This window comes from Xyrauchen texanus, chromosome 34 (genome assembly GCF_025860055.1).
Source record: "Xyrauchen texanus isolate HMW12.3.18 chromosome 34, RBS_HiC_50CHRs, whole genome shotgun sequence".
NCBI classification, from domain to species: domain Eukaryota; kingdom Metazoa; phylum Chordata; class Actinopteri; order Cypriniformes; family Catostomidae; genus Xyrauchen; species Xyrauchen texanus.
In genome coordinates, this window is record NC_068309.1 from 12,259,793 (window position 1) to 12,283,687 (window position 23,895).

General features: G+C 35.9%; 1 protein-coding gene across 2 annotated transcripts in view; it reads right to left on the reverse strand.

The window, feature by feature from the left end:
* Positions 1–23,895, reverse strand: part of sfswap (splicing factor SWAP) — a 112,565-nt gene that overhangs the window by 66,581 nt on the left and 22,089 nt on the right. For both annotated transcript variants that reach the window (XM_052103905.1, XM_052103906.1), the window contains exons 6-10: positions 23,202–23,305; positions 18,914–19,064; positions 5,626–5,911; positions 5,246–5,413; positions 5,032–5,125 (exon numbers count right to left, since the gene is read on the reverse strand). In XM_052103905.1, coding sequence (XP_051959865.1) covers positions 5,032–5,125; positions 5,246–5,413; positions 5,626–5,911; positions 18,914–19,064; positions 23,202–23,305 — 803 coding nt within the window. The remainder of the gene's footprint in view (positions 1–5,031; positions 5,126–5,245; positions 5,414–5,625; positions 5,912–18,913; positions 19,065–23,201; positions 23,306–23,895) is intronic.

A 23,895-nucleotide genomic window follows, 5' to 3' on the forward strand; every position in this document is an offset into this window, starting at 1 on the left:
CTATAGTTTGAGAACTTTATGAATGTTCTCACACACTACCAAACAGAGTTAAAAGCAATTAGTTCTAGGGTGGTGACCTTGAGGCACGTACACTAGTTACAAGAACAAATTGATTCTCACAGGCTTACAGCCTCGCTCTGTCCTTCCTTTAAACCTTAGGATTTTTGTCCCACTCACACAAATAAAAGTCTCCCAAACTGACTCAGTGCAGAAAGCAGTGAAGTGTGCACAAATGCTGACTGGAAACTCACTGTACCTGACAAAAATAATATGAATGCTTAGAAAGGGTTTTGTTTTTCACTCTAATGACATAATAAAAAGGGGTAGTTAAAGGTAAAAAATGCTTTAACAGAACACCTGAGGAGAACAAATATACAAACTAGAGAGAAAACTCAGCTGCAAATACCAAAGGAATGCATTTAAACTTCCTCGTACAGCAAGCCAGGTTTCAAAAAGAGAAAACTTAATTTAAACAAATTAATTTCTCTCTCTCGTAAACTGCCTACGCCAGATGTAAAAAGCACATAGATCCCATTATAATCAATGAAGCTACCTACAACTGAATCGTACGCTGCATTGAGCAGTGCCGACAATAAATGGATGCCCTGTTTTATTGCTGCCATGCTGCAGAGCTAAAGTAGCAACTTTATTATCTCTTCCATTAGAAATTAAATTATTTTACTTACCATATATCATATGTTTGAATAATTTCTTTATATTAATTTTGTTTGTTACATATTTAAATAACTTTTGACTGCTACATTAAAGCCAGCTATTGATGTTTCTGGTCTATGGTCTACTAAATGAATTAATCTTTTGTTTCAAGCCACATTTATACACAATAACATTACAATAATAAGTAAATATTTATAACAATGAATTTACAATGAAAATAAAGCAGGAAACAGATTTTCCCATTTAACCGTTGCTGAAGTCTACTTGAGCTTACAGCTGATTGGTCTGAACGATTTGTACGATTTCTACTGTACGATAATTTATTGATATTCCAACACCAATAATCACATTTTTTTGTTACATTTTCACAGTAATATAAAGTGTGTATGAAAACAAAAATTACTTCGGGTTGATCAAAGACTCAATTTCTATTCGACCAACATGCAAACTTGGTACAAGCTATGAATGTAAGTCTAGAACTTGTTTCAGCAGATCATTCAGCAAGGGTTTTTTGTGTAATGATAAACACTGAAACCAATGTGCATTATTCCCTCACATTTGTTTATTTGCTTTTTTTTATTTTTTATTTAAGGACACTGGCATGCCTATGCACTATGCTACTTTTGTGGGTCTATGATGAAGCAGAATCTGTTAAAATTTGTGAGCAAAGCACCAATGAGGCTGAATGAGAAACGAGTAAAAAAAAATATATACATTTTTTTTTTTTTAAATCACAATTAATCTGACTAAACAAAAAAGCACAATATTGTTGTACAGCATTCCAGATAACAACATAATTTCACGTCGCAAGGCCACTGCTAATTTTCACCCCAAATTAAAAATTGTATAGTAGCAGTCCAAAAGGTGATTTCAAGAGGTCTGAAAAACTCTCCAGTTGATCTGATGAAAGCAGTGGTGAGATGCATGCACCCAAACCAAAGCCAAAACTTTGAGGGGCTGGGTAGTCTATGCCATATCCGACAGCTGGAATGACCGCCACCCAGCTGGAAGCACAATTAAGAGTGGAAGATTTTCAAAATAAATGATAAAATTGCACAGATTAGACAGCAAAAAGTTCTGCTCAAGTGAAGTAATTACCCAAAGCAGCAGCCAAGCTCTGTCTCTGGAGACGATATCACTGGCAGGGCCAGCAAATAACAATAAAAAAAATCCCTCCTTGAATAGTGTGTTTCTTCCAATTTTCCACTAATACACCTTTACTTTTTTCACATTAATACACTTATTTCCTTTAAATCAATAATACATAAAATCTCTACATTTAGAGAACACGTTGGCTGCAGATACTACCTTATACTAATGAATTGTTAACTGTATCAGTCAACTCCAAGGTTAGTCAGGATTATAGGGCAAGTCCCAATGGTGTGGTGTTGTACTGATGGATCTGGTATCAGCAATTCCACTCAAAAGATATAGCAAGCCCTCACTCTTATAAGTAAATTACATTTGAAACCAATTTAAAAAAGGTAGACATCTATGCAACTTGTGGATTGAATTTAAAGTCTTCAGAGGGCATAAATAATGTTTCAGTGACAATTTTGCACATTTATCATACTGTATGGCTTCAGAAGACTTGGAATATGACACACAAGTTGCATGAACTACTTTTATGATACTTTTGCATTATTTTTGATGCTTGATGCTTGAAATCACTCGCCATATTCATTAAAATACCTTAGTTTGTGTTCCGCTGAAAGACTTCAGGTTTGAAACTTCATGAGGATGGGTCATGTCAAGTCATTTTTATTTTTATAGAGCCTTTCACAACACATCTAAGTAGCTTTTTTCAAAGTAGCTTTACAGAAAATCATGCATTAACAAAAAATTAAATAAGACTATAAAGTCATCATTGTGAAGATTGATTAAATATGATTATGAAGTGTGTATAAAAGTAATTAAATAATAATTGTATTTTGATACCCAGTGAGCAAGCCAAAAGCATGAGGATGGGTTAATTATTACAGATTTAACATTTTAGGTGAACTATTTGTAAAAAGTTACTATTATAACTTTTAGTGAAATCAAGAAAATTAGAATGACATCTTATTCTTACCAGCAATACATCCCATTTAAAATTTGATGGTCAATTATGCTTTCTACCAATAACGTTACGCCATTGTGTAATAGGAGCAACCAACAATTTAGACACTCAGCAATGTGTAATGCCCCATCAGAGGGAGACACAAAGTCAATGTGCGTAACACGAAACAAGGAAGTTTCATCAAGGGAAGATGGATCTGAAGTCAAAGTGTTCTTCATAAACACACAAACACACAAAAAGAGAGAGAGAGAGAGAGAGAGAGAGAGAGAGAGAGCGAGAGAGAGAGAGAGAAAGAGAGAAAGACAGCAACTATCTCTATAGCCTCAACGCAGTCCTCATTAGTTCACTCTGCAACCACTTACTGTGCTCCTAATCATGTCAACTGACACAATCTCCTCTTAGGAAATACAATTCAGGTTTAGATCACATTTACATTAAACAGCACTAATGCACCAACAATTTGAAGCCGAAAATGGGTCCATTAGGATAAGATTCACTTACAGAGTTCATGGGTGAATGATCTTTTAAAGCATGCGTTCTTCCTAATGAACTTGCATATGGTTAAGACAAGGATTCCCGCCTCCCCACTACAACAAACATTGTTTCAATCCATCAAGGTTTAGCAATTGTTTACAAAATTTGTATTAGCCAGTGCCGTGCGTGGGAGAGACACAAAAAGCCAATCTGAGCACTTACGCAAAGATGCATTTATAAAGCGCCCTCATTCTAATTCAATTCACTCTAGAAATTTTCTTTATATTTAATAATGCACAGCTGCACAGTTAAGTCCCTCTTGCCTCTCAATCCATTAAAAATGACCAGTGAGTTAATAGTCAGTAATGACAGGGAAAAGGACAAGTTGTCTTAGCATAATGGATTTACAGCATCACACACACCATGAAGCAGAACACAAACAAAATAAGAAAAAAAAAGGGATGAACAATCAGGACAAGATCTGATTTAATTTCTTTCACGTCTACATGACCATTTGACTGGCAAACGTATCGAGATGCAATTTTCTCTCTGTACGTCTGGCCTAAGTAAAATAAGTTTCTTCAAAGAGTGATTAGCATCCAGCAATTTTTCTGCTCTGATAAACTACAGAGCTCCCTATACAATACATCAGTGCAAGGATCAAAGTAAACTGCTTCTGTATCGACTGCACAAAACCTCCAGTGTTTACTAATTGACCTTACATTACATTCTTTATAGTGTCTTTAATTGCCTTATTGAATTGCCGTTACAACAAATTGCATTAATGCATTGTATTGTATCATTCTGCTTCTACATTACTAAAGGACCATGAGGTGCTAATTAGCTTACTGCAAGGACTTGTCATTTGTCTACATTAACCTAGGGGATTTTCTAAAATTGTGTAGCTCTTAATTTTTTTAGGCTATGTGTTTGTATTAGAACTGTGTTCATGTGTGTCTTTGCTACAAAAGCAACCATTAGTCAAAGAGATAATGCAAAATTTATTTTTAAAGTCCAAATACTGTATTTTTAAAAGATCTAGTAATATAAGTCATGTGGGGATGTCATATCAAGGCTCTCTCACAAAATTCAATGAATAGAGAAAGACAGGGGTGAATCAGTAAGGCAGAAATCAAGAACTATCTTTGGAGAAGAGACACAGAGTCTTAAAACCTTTAGAGATAACGAAACACGTCAATCAGAGCTGAAAAAGGCCATAATTTTCATTGGTAAACAGACATATAAAAAAAAACATACAGTAAAGTATAAGATGTTAAATATGCCATATTGTGCTATTAGCATAACAGAACATATTACATGTACTGTATACGTAGACACTCATACAAAACAAAGCTTGCACACATATAGATGGATAAAATGCAATAGACCTTGCAATGTTAAAGATCCTATGGATACATTTCAAACGAGGAAATAACCTGCAATAATAATGTATAAAACATATACTAATAATAATTAGTCACTACATATCACTACATCACTGACCGATGCCGATACTGATATCTAGAGAGCACAATGGCTGATGGTCAATATATGGCTGATATCCATAAAATGATAAATACTTATTTTGTACAGAATTTCAATCATATTTAATAACAGAAAGGGAAAGAACTTCTATTTATCACCCAACCGTACATGGGTAAAGGTCAATAACCTGGCAGATATATCGGTCTACCAGAAGTAGATCCTGCATATTGGTCTACCACTAGCCATATTTAATGAATTTACAAGAAACAAGTGATAGGGTGAAAAAAGGAAGTAAGGAGAAGGTTAAGACAAAAGTAAAGACTCGTAGCTGTTCCTACCTCTGACATGCTCAGGCCTTCCTTCTGCATGAAGTAGTGCTTTTTGAACTCGTAATAGGAGTTGTACTGGTGCCAGGACTGCAGGAAGTCAAACCTTTAGGGTGTAGAAGACAAGTACAAAAATGTTATAGTTATCACACTTCATAGTGATATAATAGCAGTAAGACTGTCATATTTGAAGGATGGCTTTACGAGCAGGAGCATAATTGCTTACCTTGGGTCTTTCTTGGCACGCACACTGGTCTCAAATTTCACCCCGTTTCTGGCCACATACTCGGCTAGTTTGTCAATGACAGGCTGGATGTCGGGGGGTGGGGGGATGATGGCTGCGACAGGAGCAGCCGCCGGCGTTGGGGCGACGGTGGTTTGAGGAGGCCGAGAGCTGAAGGATTAAAGATAAAGATTTGCACTAGATTTGCATTTGCTGAAGGAGTTTGCTGAAGGAGTGTCAATCTGCATAACATCTAGTCCACGGAAGACAGACATTGTTTGAAACATGAGGGTGACTGAACAATGACAGAATTGCAATTTTAGGGGAAAAGCTCTGCTTACTCAGGTGGTATACGGAGCAAAAATAGACCGTTAAATGCAGACCTGGAAGCTGGAGGGGCAGCTGGAGCAGCATGGGTGATCGGAGCAGAGGTAGGAGCCGACACTGTGACTGGACATGCAACAGGGACTGATGGGATTGCAGCCACAGTGTCCAAAGTAGGTGTGGTGCCAGGGGGAGGCGGAGGGCCAGTTGCAGGATGAGTCTGCATCATGCTAGTGGGCAGCGAGGTGTAATAGGCACTGGCATCAATTCCAGGAGGCGGCGGAGCCAGGCAGTATGTACCATCAGGCATCAAACAGTAGCCATAGTATATTGCCGCCACATTAGCTGTGGGAAAAAAAATAACATGGTGACTAAATGAGACATACGTCCACCAAGGGTAAATTAAATTATATAAGTTACAATATGAAATTCCTGTTTCGTGTTCGCCTGCCCCTTTATTGAGAAAAAGTGTACTGAAAGTGACAGTGCAGTTGTATATATATATATATGTGTGTGTGTGTGTGTGGGGGCGAGCAAAAAGGACATATACATTAAAACAGGATGTCACAGCATTTTTGTTTCGGTTAGAATGGCAGGCAAGCACATTGAGGGAGCTCTGCTCTTGATGCAAATTAAAAATTGAAATAATCTACGCTTGGATCACTGTCCTCATAATTAAATTTCCTTTTAAAGCAGAAGATAAAAGGAGAGCGGAAGAGAAAAATCATATTGCTTTGTTTTACCCGAGCACGAATAATTAGGATCAAATTGCCCTCGTGTTGAGATGGCAAGCATTTAAAGACTAATAGTTTTTGGAAAACACACATAATAAAGCCCAATTACAGTCAGGCTCTGATTTTTTCTTCAGTCAACTGTTACAAGATGACAAAAAGACCTCAGAAGAAAAAACAAACCAGCTTAATAAATATAGTGATTTTTTAGGTGTGGGTGAGAAATAGATCAATATTTAAGTCCTTTATAACTATAAATCTCCACATTCATGTTCACATTCTTCTAGGCAGGGAGGAGAACTTACAGTAAAAAAAGGACTTAAATATTGATCTGTTTCTCACCCACATATATCATATCACTTCTGAAGATATAGATTTAACCACTGGAATCTTAAAGTTTCGAGCTTCAAAATTTTCGACCTACAAAGCTGAAATATTCTTCTTAAAATCTTAATTTGTGTCCAGCGGAAGACAGTAAGTCATACACATATGGGATGGCATTAGGGTCAGAAAATGGTGAGGGTAAGGGTGAACTGTCCCTTAAAAGATCAACACGAGCAAATCTGTGCTTTTAGTCAAATAAGGTAAAAGTGTGAACCACCTTAAAGAGTGACCGGTTCTAAAAACAAACTTTTACTAAAAAGTACACAAGAAAAATGTAGATAAAACTTCCAGTAGTCAAGTCATTTAGTTGGAAAACAGGTAGACCATTGAGGCCAATCCCTGATTGCAAGACAATTTTGAAAACATGCAGCTCTTGTGAGCACTGAAGGGTATGCACAAAGGTAAAGACTTCAAAAAGTTAAAATACTACAAAAGAAATGATAATAGTGAAAAAATTGAAAGACAGTGGAATTAAAAGTGACAGCATCTGCTGGGTCCTTTTGATGCAAGGGCTGTAAAAGCCCTGGAAGAAAGACAGACCAATAGAGACAGATAGACTCAGTCTGCTCATTTAGGTGGGTTTAGCATTCTGTTTGACTGCAGCTACACATCAAAAGGAGCTGGAAAAGGGAGGGGGGGATGGGCGTCAGGGATCTGGACACGACTACATTTACTTCACCACTGACTGGGGTGTGTGAGCACGCATATGAGTGTGAGGGTGACCGAGAGATGGAGAGAGAGAGAGAGAGAGAGAGAGACGGAGCGCAAGAGAGAGCAAGAGCAAAAATAGAAATGAGAAAATAAGGCACAGGGAAAGAAAAATGAGAGAAAGCAACAAAGAGATTTTGTGAAAAGCGAGTTAAAAAGCAGAGTAGAGAGTGAGATGTGTTTAGCGAGTGTACATTTTATTTGAGATGCGGCAGAGCTAGGGCTGTGACAATTGCGTAATTTTGGAAACAAATAAAAATGTATGATTTCCTTTAAGGCTTTAAAAAAAATTATTCCACATAGTGAATAGAATGACACGAACAATATTCAAACTATTTAAATATCTTTATTAAAATTATTTTTGGTTCACTTTAAATAGGGTATCCAGGTCAATTTAGCTTTTATTTTGGAACCCTGCACATTTGAATATCATAGAAATATAATAATATAATTATTATTATTTTGAATGTTATGCCATAGTAATGGTACATAGTAATTTACTTTCACACTACATTTTACTTGATTTAAAGTTGAACTCAGTAATTTTTTCCTCATTAAAAAAGTTTAACTCCTAAATACATGAATTTAAATTTTTGCAAAATATGTAAGAATTCATGACCAATCACATTAAAATGAAGAATCCAGTCAAATCAGAAACCTTACAAAAGCTGTTTTATTCTACATGGAGAGGGTCAGCACATGGGGCTGCCAAGTTAGAATCAAATTACCAGCTGAATACTACTCGCTTAATAACCGTTCTGTAATTTGACACTTTCACTCATTGATTAAAGTACTCATGGCTGACTGTGAATACTATCGCATCTGAAAATAAAACTATTGATTTAAAATGTTGATGAATCCAAGCCCCTGGGTGTCAGTGTAAGTCCAAGATGACACAAAGACAAAAGCTACTGAGTGCACCTTTTAAATATTAAATATCACCCAAAGCATTTGCATCACTTCAGAAGACATTTATTAAACCAGTGGAGTCATATGGGTTACTTTTATTAGATTTTTTTGGAGCTTCAAAGGACTGGCAATCATTCACTTGCAGAGCCTTCACTTCTCAGCACCTACAGAGCTGAAAAAAAAATCTTCATTTCTGTTCAGCAGAAGAATGAAAGTCATTCACATCTGGGATGGTATGAGGATGAAGAGATTCAAATTCTAAGAGAATTTGAATTTTTGGGTGAACTATCCCATTAATCCATCTCCTCTGTGCCCCAAATGTGAAACTGGAGATGGTCTGAGTTTGTCTGGCACATTCAGATAATGCACTAATTTAATTAGGTCAAATAATCACAATCAGGTGTTTATGCAAAATTGCAACAGGCCTAAGCGGACACTGTACCAATCATAAAATCCAAATCAGAATTCACATATCCCATAACAAATGGCTTTTATTCCAGCTACAGCTGACAAGACTTTATATTCAGTGATGGGATCTAATCATTCATGACGTCTCCCTGTGGAGATAAAGAGGCAGAGAGCTGGGCTCTGGAGAAGGAGAGGATCTGAGCTCTCAGCGTGTGCTGCTGGATTTGACTCAAACGGTATTTGAGCAAGATTAGCCTGAAGAATCAGCAGACAATCCTAAACGCCTGGAGGAACAAATCACAAATGCAAACAATTTACGCTTACTCGGGCAAATAAGTTTGTCAAATTGATAGAGTGAGTTCTACAAGACGTCTTGGTTAGCTAAAAAAGACAAAATAATCCAAAGACCTGAATGGAGTAGGAAGTGTTGTACAGAGGTTAACGAATAACTGCATGGATGGTACATGAGAAGCTGGTCACCATCTATACCAAAGGTCGGCAACCTTTTTGACAGTTGTAATTTTCCATATTAATCACTGTGCCAAACTCTACACTCTATGTACTGTATGTATAACATAACGTGTGTTAAAAAGTCCACATGTGTCAATAATCAGTGTATCATTTGTTCATTTCATATTCAATTAAGAATCCAAAATCAGAAAAACTGCTTATCTCATTAATAATTTACAAAATCAATAATAAAAAACAAATAACGACTTGTTTTTTATACTTTCGATTTTATGCTCATGGCCACAGGACACTTTTTGATCATTTGATTTTCCATCTAAAAAGAAATTAAAAGAGGTGAAAATATTTATATACATTTATAATGAAAATAAATATTTTTATAAAGTAAAAATACTTTAAAAATAAATGCAAAAGACTACAGAGGCATAGACCTACACTGTAAAGAAATGGGCTTACATGAATACATGAATGCTTACTTGAAAGCAAGCAAGCGCTCACAGGGGGCTTGGGTGTGAGAGTTGCTTACCATATGAAGTTCCAACTGCTCGACCATTGCCTTGAAATCAGCATTTACACACAACCTTCAGATTTGCCCGATAATAAAATGCGAAGCAGCCTACTATTCTAAGCCCCAGTATAGGCTAATAAGCTAACCATATTCCCATTTAAAAATACAGAGCTTGGCACTTAAAATCATATAGGCTAGTCCTATGCACTGTTATGTAAATACTTATTGTCTTATATTAAATATGTTCAAATCTAACAATTTATTTTTATTGATTTATTGTTGTAGCTGTTATAATTCACTACATGAATGCAGCCAATAACTTCATCTGTCTGCTTGGAGGCAGCCATTTGACTGTATATTTCCTGAACTGCATTTTGTTTTATTCATAGCATTGCAATATGTAAAACGACAAACATCCCGACTGAAGCAGCTCAGTTAACAGGTATTCGACTAAAATAAGAATTGTTGTAATGTTCGCATATAGATAAATGCAAGTATAGCTACGGTAGGCTATAATTGGCAGAAACGGTGCCCCGACTTTATTTGCGCTTTCTGTTCTTATACTTTTTGACCTACATGCAGTAAACACCGATGCACATTAACATATCATAACATTATTTATGTTATTATGCGCTATTTAGCATGACCATTCCTCTTTGATTTTGGATTCTAGCAGGTAATTATTTTTTTTCCTGGGCAGACAGACAGGGAGGTGGCGGAGGCGAAGGAAGTTTTGTGCCAGTAGCCACTTGGAGAAAATGACCCAAAATGAAATTGCAGTGAGCGATTCTTTCGTTACTATCTAATGGTTTCTCAAGCTAGAAAAAGCACGAAACAGCGATGCCAATTTAAAATGCATATTTAAAGCAATAATTATCGGAACAAAAGGCGTCCCGACTCTAGGTCCATCGGGATGCGGTATACAGTTTGTAAAAGTGTGATTGTCCCGGTATTATCGCAAAGACGGCCACTCTAACTGCGAATGCCATACACAACTGCATCAGATTCTTCAGTACAGTTTGGACTAGCCAGCTATGCCCAGTCTCAGAACTGGTGGTAGCCACTTATACATTTATAGAACCGTTTTTGTGGCACGATGAATGATAACTGTAAGACATTTGGCATACAGAGAGAGGCACTAATACATAAACAGCTACAGTGCTGTGAAAAAGAATTTGCCTCCTTTCTGATTTCTTCTATTTTTGTGTATTTTTCAAAATAAATTGTTTTAGATTTTTTTTTTTTATATGAGCATAAAATCTAACGTATGAAAAACAAGTCGTTATTTGTTTTTTAATATTGGTTTTGTAAATGATTAATGAAATAATTCATTTTTTCGTTTTTCCGATTTTGGATTTTTAATTGAATATGGAATGAACTAATGCTACACGGATTGAAAATGCTTCTATTTAGCTTTTTTGTATTTAACAGTTCTATTTTCGTTACAAATTATATAATCAGCATTATAATTTGAGTGAAAAGTTTAATCGAACAATTAGCATGAGATTCATCATAATTTGGCATGTCCTCCTTCAGCTTTAATGACTTGCACTTGCATGTACTCGAGCTGGCATGAACAAAACCTGATGGTCATGTTATTCAGTATTAATTGAAAATGTTCCAGCAATCATCTTGTGTGCTTCTATGGAAGCAAGAAAATCTGACATTTTGTAAATTAAGTTTCCAGTTTAATTCCTGGTTTAATTGAAATTTTGTATCAGACTCAGACTTTTGAACCCTATTATGTTTTTTTTGTGTGTTTGCCCTTTTCCCTAATTTGTGTAGTTTGAAAGTCACCCTCATTCTGGTTTAAGAAGCAGGTGTGCTAACAAACATACATGTGTTGCAAAAAGGAAAGAAATGAAGGAACATAAATATAGGTTATGCAATCAACAAAAAGAGGACACGTTTACTTCCACGACTCACCAAAAGTGAAGCGTTGTGTTGCAATGTAAGCGGCTCGTGAAGCGCAAATTATTTGGATGCACTGTTGTTGACTTATGGCAGTTTTGGCACAACTTCAGTGTTCAGCTTCACATTCAGCTCATAACTATACAAACACACTATGTGATTATTGGCATGACACATGCAGGTGTGATAGACTTCATATAAATAAATAACATACTCCTCTCTCACGTGGTTGATTGTGTGCTAGTGATTAACCAGCGGATTGCCAATGCGAACATTTTTGACATCTTGCCTTTGGTTGTCGACCCCTGATCTAGGCCAACATTTGAGACCCAATAGTGCAGTGTCAGTTGACAGAACCCTAAACTCTAGGGTTGAGTATTGATACAGATTTCCTGATTGGATTCCGATTCACAAGTTTTCGATTAGATTTATATGGGTATATTTCAGTTATAATGGCCGATTTGCTTACATGTGAAATAAATTATCTTCCAGCTACTGCTGTTAATTATACAGGGGACATTCTAACTAGATATAATAAGAAAATAGAAATTTTACTAATTATATTTTAAACGTTTTTATCATTTTGGTCACATTTTAACTTTTTAAAAATGAACAAATAAATGTATTTAACCAAACAATATGATAATACATGGCATATATTATGTTTGGTTACGTTTTTATTGTTTAATTGCATAATTTGACCTATTCACAGGTATTTACATTGATTTATTGAACAAGTGCTAAAAACAAGTACTGTCTCTTTAAGGAAATTCTGCATTTCTGAAAAAGCGTCTTTAAATTAGCAAATGTTAACCTGCACTATACTACACAATTTCTGGTTAGTGAAATGTAAACATTTACAAGTCAGTTGACAAATAATTCCGTGAAATTTGGTTGAGAATATATATCGAATTGACCAAATAAAAAAATAAATAAACCAAACTCGCAGACATGTGTGTAAACATTGCAATTTCATTCCTGAATATTTCCCAAACACAGAAAAAAAGCAGAAAATACACAAGTTATGTTTATTTCTAGTTTACTTGCTATGAACTGACTGTGTCTGAGACTAACAGAATGCTAACTGCAGTGGGGGGTGTTCCACTATGACACAATGGGTAAATTCACCCAGAAAAGAATACTGTGCACTGAAACAAATGGCCCATTTTACAACGCAAATTGATAAAAACAACAGACAACTTATTCTCCTCGGATTGCAGTCACAGCGGCCACTTGGTCCAGTAACTAAAAAGTTCAAAAGGTCACACCTCCCAACTGTCAACTTCTTTAATAAATTGAATTAATCATGTGGGCTGAACAGATGTGGATCAGATAGGTCTACTGATCCTTGGTGAAATGAGAAAGTAAATGTTCCGACAGTGCCAAACAGACAAAGCAGCCTGCTCATTTCAGTGATGAGGAGGAGTGATGCCTTGCCATGGTAGTTGAGCAAGGCGAGGTTGGCATGGTGTGCTGTGGCACCAGGGTGACTCATGGGCGATGAGCAGAGCATTCTTGTATGAATGAGCAGAATGGCGTGCTTAATGTAATAAATCTAGGGACTGCTTAAGCTATGGCCGCTGGCCGTAAAGGAGGAAATCCAAGAAAGTTTGAGGTTGGCCAGCCATGCATGCCCCTTGAGCTGGCTGACTGTGCACTTCCATCAGCCCCATGAGTTCCTGCCGCCTGTTAACCAAAGGAATTTGTATTCTGAAAGCATGTTTCGCTTTCACCATCCTATTTGGTTGGAACTTGGGATCGGGTTGATAGCAACCAGCTTACATATATCAAGAAGGGGAAGTAATTAAAACTGGAGTTGGGTAGATAGGGAACAATGTTTAACCAAACGTCAATGTTTGTGCCAAGATCGCCTTAAAGACAAATAAAAAGAAAACCTCTGATCCAGGACATAGCCTTGGAAAAATAACCCTAACATTTGGATGCAGATTATAGGATGACTGTGGTTAAACCCACAGAACCTCTCTTTGTCATGCTGTCAATCCTAGAAAATACACATTTGCAGTCAATCCGTGTATCTTCCATTCATTTAATTTCATGACGTTTTGTGTTCCTTGCCACAGTCGCCTTCGGCTTTCTCACTGGGTTTCTAAATAAAATTATTATTTAACTATTTATTTTTATAAACAATTTACAATCATATTTAATGAAACTACACAATGATGACTAAGACTTAATAGATATTACAGTTTAATTTTCTGCATTTTTACTCAGACTTGTCCAGCCGAGTCCATGGCATTTGTGATGAAATGAAAAACAAGCAAGCAAACAAATAACATAACATAGGGTGACCATACATCATCATCCTTTTTCAGACCTGAAAAAAGCATCCGGCTGGGATTTCAAAATTGCCTCTAAACGTCTTCTAAATTTGGCTTTGTCTTAGTACTATCATATATTCTGTGTATTTGATACTGATGATCAGTTTTTCACACATATATCTCCTTACGAGTGACAATTCTGGCTGAGAGCAGCAGTGGACACTCTTTCAAAGATCTTTTTCTCTCTCTCTCGCCCGTGCACATGCTGAATGTGTGCTTGAAAGGGATCGCCACACGTGCTCTGCCACTCTCATCCAGAAACATCATTAACGCAAGTTCACTTTTAAAAGTGTGTTCCCCAACTCTGCAAATTATTAAATAGAACAAATGTTTTATCAGACTCACGCTAAGCAAAGCCATTTCTAACTGAAAATGTTGACTATGTCGAGACAAAATCAAATATGCTAGGGATCAGGGATATTTAAACTAATATGATGGATGAAATAGACCATGGAAATTGTATAACTCAGTCCGTTACTTATTGGTAGTGCAAAATCTGTGTGTTACCTCAATGGCAAAAAAGTCCGAAAGTACAATCAAGAACACATGTGAGGGGAGAAGTCTCCATTCACCTATTATCCATACTAAATATAATGTGAAATGAATAACACATCAGCTCAAGGAGAGTTTGTCATAAAAAATATCTTAACTTTAGGGAAGTAGGCTACACCTGGACACAGCAGGAGGTCTGAAAAGTATAAAGTGTAGTAGAATAAAAATACATTTCTAATGGTATCTGATCTTTTCTGTTTTTATTTTCCATTATTTATAATTTAGCATTATAAAATGTTTTAATATTACCATTTATTAAATGTATGTAATTAATTACATTAAGTATATTTCACCCATAATTTTAGATAAAACTAAACTAAATTTAATGAACGAATTGAAAATGACGTAAAAAAAATAAATAAATAAAAGCTTTCACTTTCTTTGGTTTATGTTTGAGTGGAGGAGAAAAAAAAACAGAACACAGTAAGAAGTGTGTTGAAGGACAGTTTTGTCTTCATTCACCTAAAGCATATGCTTTCACTCTGAAACCTATTTGAAGTCTGTTCAGCTGGATACTAATCATAATGTGAATATGAAATGCAACGGAGCTGTTTTTGTTGCATTTATATTGACAAATTGTTTTTCTTATGTGTAAAGATTAAAATAAGCTTAAAATATTGATGTTGAGTTTATGGTTACAGTTTTAATTCAGATTCATAAATACATTCATTCGTACTCGACTACAGACTAAGTCTTGAGTCCGATTCGGCCCCTTTTGGACTCGTACTTGACTCTGATTCGATTGTTTAAAGGCTCGAACTTGACTAAGGAGGGCTCGAACCCAACACGAATAATAATAATAAATCATTTTTTAAAGAGAACTTCAGTGTGAAAACCCTTAAATTGGAAGTAACTAACCACAATATTACGTGTTTGTCTAGCTACTTTTCAAATTTTTCAAATCTAAAAAAAAATACGCATTTGCATGGCTAAATAAACACTTGACAGCATAAAGGAAAAATATGCATCAGTACAAACGCAAGAGCCAGAGTTATCTGCGTTTTACAATCTGGTGTCTTCTCTTGGCCAACATTCACTTTAGACACTTGAATAACTTCAGAAACAAAGTTAAAGGGTTAACAGGTTGGACAGTGCAGATTCACTGGGTTTTTACCAGCATGTCAATTTACACGGGATGTATAAGACACATTTATAGATGATAAAATACTGTAGCCTACATGATAATCTTTATGGGCGTGGGAATGTGCAGTCCTTAAAAAGTCCGGAAAAATGACTGGCATGACCAATTTGCATGGAATAAAACTCAGGGAGAAAATCTGGTAATTATTATCTTTCCCCATGACCCCATATAAAACTAAGATCAAGCATCAGGAACAACAGAACATAAAGTAGATTAAAAGTGTCGATCCTCATTAGCTTTAACACAAACTTCTGTGGACATTTCGGGAAAGTCCAGAGTCAATCTGGGTACAGTCTACAGATGAGTTATAGATAATTGGAAAATCTAATTTACAAAATAAGTATTTAGGTGATTTTGTGCATAATGCATTTTTAAAAAGGGAAAAAAATTTTTGGGTGAATAATATACCAAGACAAATAATTACTAAATAAAAAAACTTTTTGGATTTTAAAACGGATATGGAATGAATGGAAGATACATATATTGCTGTCAAAGTAGCTTTTCTTTTGAGAAACTGCGGCTGAACAACATTTGGGCACTGCAATCCTGCGGCACTTTCCTCAAAAAAGAGTAGAGCTCCTTCAGTCAGGCTAATTGAGACAAATCAGAGCTCGCAGCTTGAGCGTCTCATCAGTTGAGCACTAAATTCTCTATTTTCAATAAAAGAATTGTTCATTCCTCAGAGTACCTTAAAATCCTTGCAATTTCAAGCAAAAAATAGATGTAAGACTAAAGACTAGATGTAAACAAAAGATTTAGCCCCATGGGGCTCTAAGGAACAAAAACCATCTCTCATTCTCTTTGGTTCAACAAATGTTCCAGTGCTTGCCAACGCAATTTGGCAAAAGGGCATTTCCAAAGTGTTGGCTTTTCAGTGAGAATAGGTGAAAGGACAAAGATCTCAGCGTGTCACTTCAAGAGTTTATGGTGGGGGGAACAAATTGCCTTTTACAAGGTGAAGCGTGTCATTTCTGCACCACTACCATCACCAAATGAAATTGCTAAAATAATGTGTAACCATAAAGGATTCCCAAACACTCCCCCTGTCTGCTAAAGGTTGGGAAAACAGAGAATTAGCACACACTCACACCATTGGTTGAGTGCAGAGTCGGACTAGTTGATACATGCCAAAAAACAGGGCAATGTTTTGATAGTGCACCTTGTTTACACTTTTTTAAGATTTATCTTTGTAAATAAAGCTGAGAGGATAAAGTATTTCAACATTGAAAGAAAATGAAACACTTCACCTTTAAAGCTGCAAAGTTATCAAATTATAAATGACCTGAGATAGGCAGGCATAATGGGCAGCCTGCCCGATTTAGTACTTAATTGAATGAACTTTGCTCATATTGAACAGGGTCAACAGCACTGCCACGTTCACTCAAGGACACCCTTAACATCAATCCCACTGAAATAATGCAAGATGTAAATGCTTCACCACAGTCTTTTAAGAATTGGCATTGTAGTAGTCGCCCCATTCCATTAAAGGCTAATCTCAAGAAGACAATTGACTTTGTTCACCAGAGTTTCTTGCCAAAGAACAACTTCTCTCATCCAAAAATATTACTTGTCAGAGCTGTGGCACAGCAAGTTGGCACACATGCTCAGACCATCCAGTTGAAGTCAGAAGTTTACATACGCCTTAGCCAAATACATTTAAACATCACAATTCCAGACATTTAATATAAGAAAACATTCCCTGTCTTAATTAGGATCACTACTTTATTTTAAAAATGTGAAATGTCAGAATAATAGTAGAGAGAATTATTCATTTCAGCTTTTATTTCTTTCATCCCATTCCCAGTGGGTCAGAAATTTACATACACTTTGTTAGTATTTGGCTGAATTGCCTTTAAAATGTTTAACTTGGGTGAAACCTTTTGGGTAGCCTTCCACAAGCTTCTCACAATACTTTGCTGGAATTTTGGCCCATTCCTCCAGATAGAACTGGTGAAACTGATTCAGGTTTGTAGGCCTCCTTGCTCGCACACATTTTTTCAGTTGTTCCCACAAATTTTCTATCGGATTGAGGTCAGGGCTTTGTGATGGCCACTCCAACACCTTGACTTTGTTGTTTGTTGACCTTAAGCCATTTTGCCACAACTTTGGAGGTATGATTGGGTCATTGTCCATTTGGAAGACACATTTGCGACCAAGCTTTAACTTCCTGGCTGATGTTGCTTCAATATATCCACATAATTTTCCTTCCGCATGAAGACATCTATTTTGTGAAGTGCACCAGTCTCTCCTGCAGCAAAGCAACCCCAAAACATGATGCTGCCACCCCCATGCTTCACGTGCAAACTATAGTCTGGCTTTTTGGAGCAGTGGCTTCTTCCTTGATAAGCAGCCTTTTACGTTATGTCGTTATAGGACTCGTTTAACTGTGGGTACAGATACCTGTTTGCTCCAACTTCTTCACAAGGTCCATTGATGTGGTTCTGGGATTGATTTGCACTTTTCGCACCAAACTACATTCATCTCTAGGAGACAGAATGAGTCTCCTTCATGAGCGGTATAATGGCTGCGTGGTCCCATGGTTTTTATACTTGCGCACTACTGTTTGGACAGATGAACATGGTACCTTCAGACATTTGGAAATTGCTCCAAAGGATGAACCAGACTTGTGGAGGTCCACAATTTTAGAGGTCTTGGCTGATTTCTTATTGATTTTCCCATTATGTCAAGCAAAGAGGCACTGAGATTGAAGGCAGGCCTTAATATACATCCACAGGTACACCTCCAATTGACTCCAATTAGCCTATCAGAAGCTAATTGCCTAAATGCTTGGCATAATTTTCTGGAATTTTCCATGCTGCTTAAAGGCACAGTTAACTTGGTGTATGTAAACTTCTGACCCATTTAAACTGTGATATAGTCAATTAAAAGTTAAACAAATTGTCTGTAAACAATTGTTGGAAAAATTACACGTGTCATGCACATAGTGTATGTCCTAAACAACTTGCCAAAACTATAGTTTGCTAATATGAAATCTGTGGAGTGGATAAAAAAAGTGTTTTAATGATTTCAATCCAAGCGAATGTAAACTTCTAACTTCAACTGTACAGACCAGGTTTAAGTGCCTGCCTACTAGTCCCCAAAGTGTACCATTTAGTCTTAGCTGTAAAAAAAGAAAGAAAAAACAATGGTGCAAGTTTGGGGCGGGGCTACTTGTTTGTACAACCAATGGCAGACGGTGGGAGCTTTCTAGAATCTGTTAGAAAACAGTAATTATTTTTGCAATTCCGTGTGCAAAAATATAGATTGTTGATTTGAAGCCATACTCACGATCAGTGGTATATTCTGCCTGTGTGGTTACTACTGAAGGTTGATGCTCTTCCTCCACTCTGGTTGCCACTGCCGCAGCACCATTATTCTCCTGTTGGGCTTTCCGAACCAGCGCTGCCAATGGATGATCCGGGTCAATGACCTGAAGAGGCTATGACACAATCACACAAGGTCAATGGGCTGTGTAACACTTTTCAGAGTACACATGTTATACTGTGTATATACAGTGTAAGCACTGTACAAAAGTCTATTTTCTTCACCCCAGAAAATATATTTACAGCTGTTTAAACAAATCATAAAGATGTATTTGCTTGTAAAAATCACCATATGATCAGGTTGTTAATAAATCAGGTGTTAAATCAAGAGAATATTTTGTGTGACCCCTTGGAAGCAATTCACTTTAACATGCTGTTCTGTAGTTTGTTCCGGTGGCCACTGTGATGGATACTTTCAAGCTTCTTGCACAATTTGCCAATCCCTCTTATTTTGACTCTGGCTGCGTTTTGTTCTTTTACTTGTGCATGGGGGCTTTGAGGCAGCCAGTCTAAAATTGTACCATTGTAACAAAGTCTTTCTCAGACTGGCATTTCTGAGTACAAATTTAAAATGTACATTCAGCCCTTCACAGAACTTTCTGCCTGCGGATGTTCTGTGAAAATTATTAACATACATTTAAATATTAACAGATTAAATACAAAAATGCTATGCAGCCATTAAGTATTTCTCAATTCAGCTCAGATTACTTTCATTTTTCAACAGTGTTTGTAAACATTGACAAGCAAATTTCCATGACTTTTCATTATTTTTTCATGAACACAAAACTCAAATTTGCACCATTTTCAAATGTTTTTACCAATTAGAGAAAAATTTAATTAATCACTGATTGAATAACAGTCAAAACATACAACTTATACAATAATGTTAAATGAATGACACACAGCATATGCTAATTTACAAAGGTTGTTTATCTCACTATCTTTTTAATGCCCTACAAGCTTTTAATACTAAGAATTTAAATTAATAAAAGTTACATGTTCGTTCAGCAGGATATGAAACTAAGTTTTTGTACAAACACACAGTGGCTGGTAACTGCCCAGTTTTTCCAGCCACTTTGATTTTTTACAAGCCACTATTTTCCTATTCAAATAAAAATGGAAAAAATATATACCATATGCATGCTATGCATGTAGAGTAAAATGTTAAACACTGGATTTAAAGCCAATTAAAATCAGAGCACCTCCCGAGATGATCCAAGATCACTTGCGTCGCTCACATTTAAGACAAAATTCTTGCTAACTGTTTTCAGACCAGAAATGCTTAATGACGCATTCTGTGAGAAGCACTCAACAAACAGCAAATAAGACACAATTGTTCTTCAAAATATAAACTGTCACATCGCCATAAGCTTAATTAACATGGTGATTTATTAAAAACAAATTGTTTCAAAGAGTTAATACACTCAAACAATAATATAAATATGAAATTGACATATTTTCTACACCAACCATATGAACTTGAGCAATCATGAGGGAACTTCTCTAGCATTATTGAAGTGCAAAATGCACCAAGTACTGAGTTGATGCTAAACGCATTTTGCATACTGCTCCATGCGGGCTCTGATTAGCTCCAATTTGCATTGCTCAGCAATCGCATGAAACTTGAAGAATACTTAGCACATGTCAATTCCTGAAACTAACATGACTTTTCCAAAACATTCAGTATTAACTCGTTTTTCAATGACATTTCCAGGTCAGGGAAAACAGTTTTTTCTAAATGACATGCCTTTTGCAGGATTTCCATGACAGTTTCAATAATTACCCAAGTGCAATGTCAATAATAAAAAATAAACAAATAAATTAAGAAGAGTGAGTGATTTTTCTTGTCACTATTTTTGTTTGATTAAAGAAATGTCCTGGGTTCAAGACAAGTTAAACTCAATAATGTTTATAACCACAAACTTGTGTAAAGTTGCATTCAATGTTAAACTTTTTGTTATGAGGACGAAAAGCCAGTAAACCCAGTAATTTGATAAATGCTGTCATGCTGATAAATGCCTTACTAATAAAATCACAATAACTTGTATAATTGTAGCTGAAACTGTGTGTATTTTAAGGTTTATGGAATGGCCCCATTCACTCCTATTGAAAGTGCGATTTATTTTTCTTCCTTTTTTAAATCAAAAGGTATGAGGCTTTTATTTCTTCTTTAATTTTTTTGGTAATCAGCATTATGACACGAATGCTGTCAATCAAGCTTACTTGTATTGAACCTGAAACATTAATTTAATAATATCTACATAATAGACATCAACAAGTATATTCAGCTGCATTTACACTTTAAGGTCAAATGCACAGAACACAGATTTGAGTCTGTATTTGTTAATACATTTACTGTTAAAAGACTGTTATTGTTACGTTCTTTTTTTTTTATTTAAGTATCAGCTTGGTACAGAAGTACCAATACATCCCTACAATAGTCATATTTACTTGTTGCCTTTGTGCAAGAATGGCTTCTTGCTTGCCACTTCTTTTTAGACAACTTCTAACAGTTGAAGAGTGTATCTCGGTCTGGATGCTGAGCAAGCACTTTACTGGATTTTCTTTGGTCCCTTAAGGAAGTGACCTTTAAAGTACTGTTCATCAGAAACAGACAGCTATGTGTGTCTTCAGTGCATTTTTTGTCTTCAACCTGTCCAGTCTTGACAGATTTCCACAAAACAGCTTGAACACCACAACTTAAAGGGATAGTTCACTAAAAAAAGCATCCCAGGTAGCATCTCATAAAGTTTGAGAGTGTGCAGACATGTAATTTAGGCAAAGGGTGGCTACATTGAAGAAGTGTAAATATAAGATAGTTTAAATTGTTTGGGCACTACATAATCCCCATACTTTCGTTTGTTTTGTTTTTTAAAGATTTACTGGAAAATGGTAATGAGGAATGAGCAGGTGTTTTCAAACTTGACAGGTTGTGTATTTAAATGCACACATACATTTTTAGATACTCTGTGTAGAACTTGGCTTAAGGTTTATGTGGCCAAATTGGTAGTGCTACTTCTCTCCACTAGAGGTGCTATGTTATACGTGATTTCTCTGACTATTTTTATCAATCCATTCACAGCAATCATTGCTCAAGGGATCATATTTCAAGATTCCTATGAAGGAGCTCTTGAATGTTTCTTAAAAGGAAAAAATGTCTCCAATTCTGCGAATAAGAAATTGGCTCCTTTCTTTACCTTTCAATTCACCTCATGGTGTCTAAAGAAAAGTATGCATGAGACTAGAAAAAAAGTATGAATAAGATGATGTCTTTAGGACAAAGCATGAGATCATGAATGCAAAAAGTAAAATTTTCTCCAGACAGAATGTGTTTAAGGTATTTTCATCCAGATGTAATTTCATTTTCACTTGATCAGTATGCTAGGTGAAGCTGCTTTTGTCATCAAGCACGCATAATTGGTGACTTCAGCTGATGGTGAATTACCAATTTGGGATAATTGTGGGTGGCATTAATCCCGTATTCCAGAAGAACCAAAAACACAAGCTGACTAAGCCATCTTGACACTCAGATGTCAAGTATTAGAATTTTCTACAATCACTCTTCCTTTAGCATCGAAAACCTGGAATCATACATAATTCTGACACATTAATAACTGCAAGATGCCTCCTGCAAGTTTCACAAGTCATGAAAATGAGAAAAAAAATTATATTAAAAAGTTTGATTGAAAATATCATCAAGGCGAGAGTGCTGTAGTTAACAAACCAAATCAGATAACATAGTATATTTTACAAGCTTTTATCAACCTTCTCTCTCTTTGTGCAACATTTTTGAAAAGTCAGTCTAAACATACAGAATATAAAATCAAAGATATACACATCATAAGTATACTTATTTTGAACAAATAAATAAAAAAGGGAATGCTTTGATGTCAGATGCTTTGATATCAGGCCCAATTCTGCCAAGAAATATACAGTAATCTGACATTAATTTTGAAATGTGCAGCTTTGAGCATTTAGCAATGTTTACATAAAATTAGAAAAAACGGTTAAACAGTCTAAATGGAGAAGCACATGGACTGTTGGGCTAACTGAGTGAATGTATATGTACAGTATTTTTAAGGATATGATTGATATCAGGGAGCTAAATTACATGTCACTCCTTTGTTAGGTACAAACACATATGATGGTATGATATGAGATCCAGGGTGTACGGTTAATTGTCTGAAAAGAACACACCATCAAACAAGTGTATTAATAATTCTAAGCATTATGGGGAGTGTTTAAAGCCGTACCTTTATTATTTCCTCCAAACGAGAGTTCTTCGTGGATGCGAACAGACTCGGGTGAAGGTAATTTCCTTCCCCGTCATCATCATCGGAATCGTCTGATTTTGATTCTGTTTCAAAAGGGGCCAATTGATTGGGATGGTAACTACCTTCCGAGAAATGTCACATTTGTTGATAAAACTAAAACAATCAATCCATTTTCTTCCAATTCTTCCATCAAGTCAATTCTTTTTTATCATAAAAAATAAAATGAAACTCTTGTTAAATTTACACTCCTTCAAATAAGAGCAAAAATAACACCCAGAGAAATCAAATTAAACAATTACAGTCAAAATGAAACGGCATTCATAACCCATTTTACTTCATGTATTTGCTAATGAAACTGGATGATCTGCAACCCCAATTCTGAAAACGTTGTGACAGTATGAAAAATGTTAATAAAAACAAAAATGAGTGATTTATAAATTATACATCACTATTGCTATATAGAAAGCTCTACAACTACACCTTTTATGATGTTTTACACTGTGAATTTCATTGTTGTTTTAAATGTACAGTATATAAAAACAGATTATTGAAACACACTCCAAAAAAGTTGGGACAGTCGAGTGTTTACCACTGTGAAACATTACCATTTCTTCTAATAACACGTTTTAAGAATTTTGGGAACTGAAGACACAAGTTAATTTAGTTTAGAAAG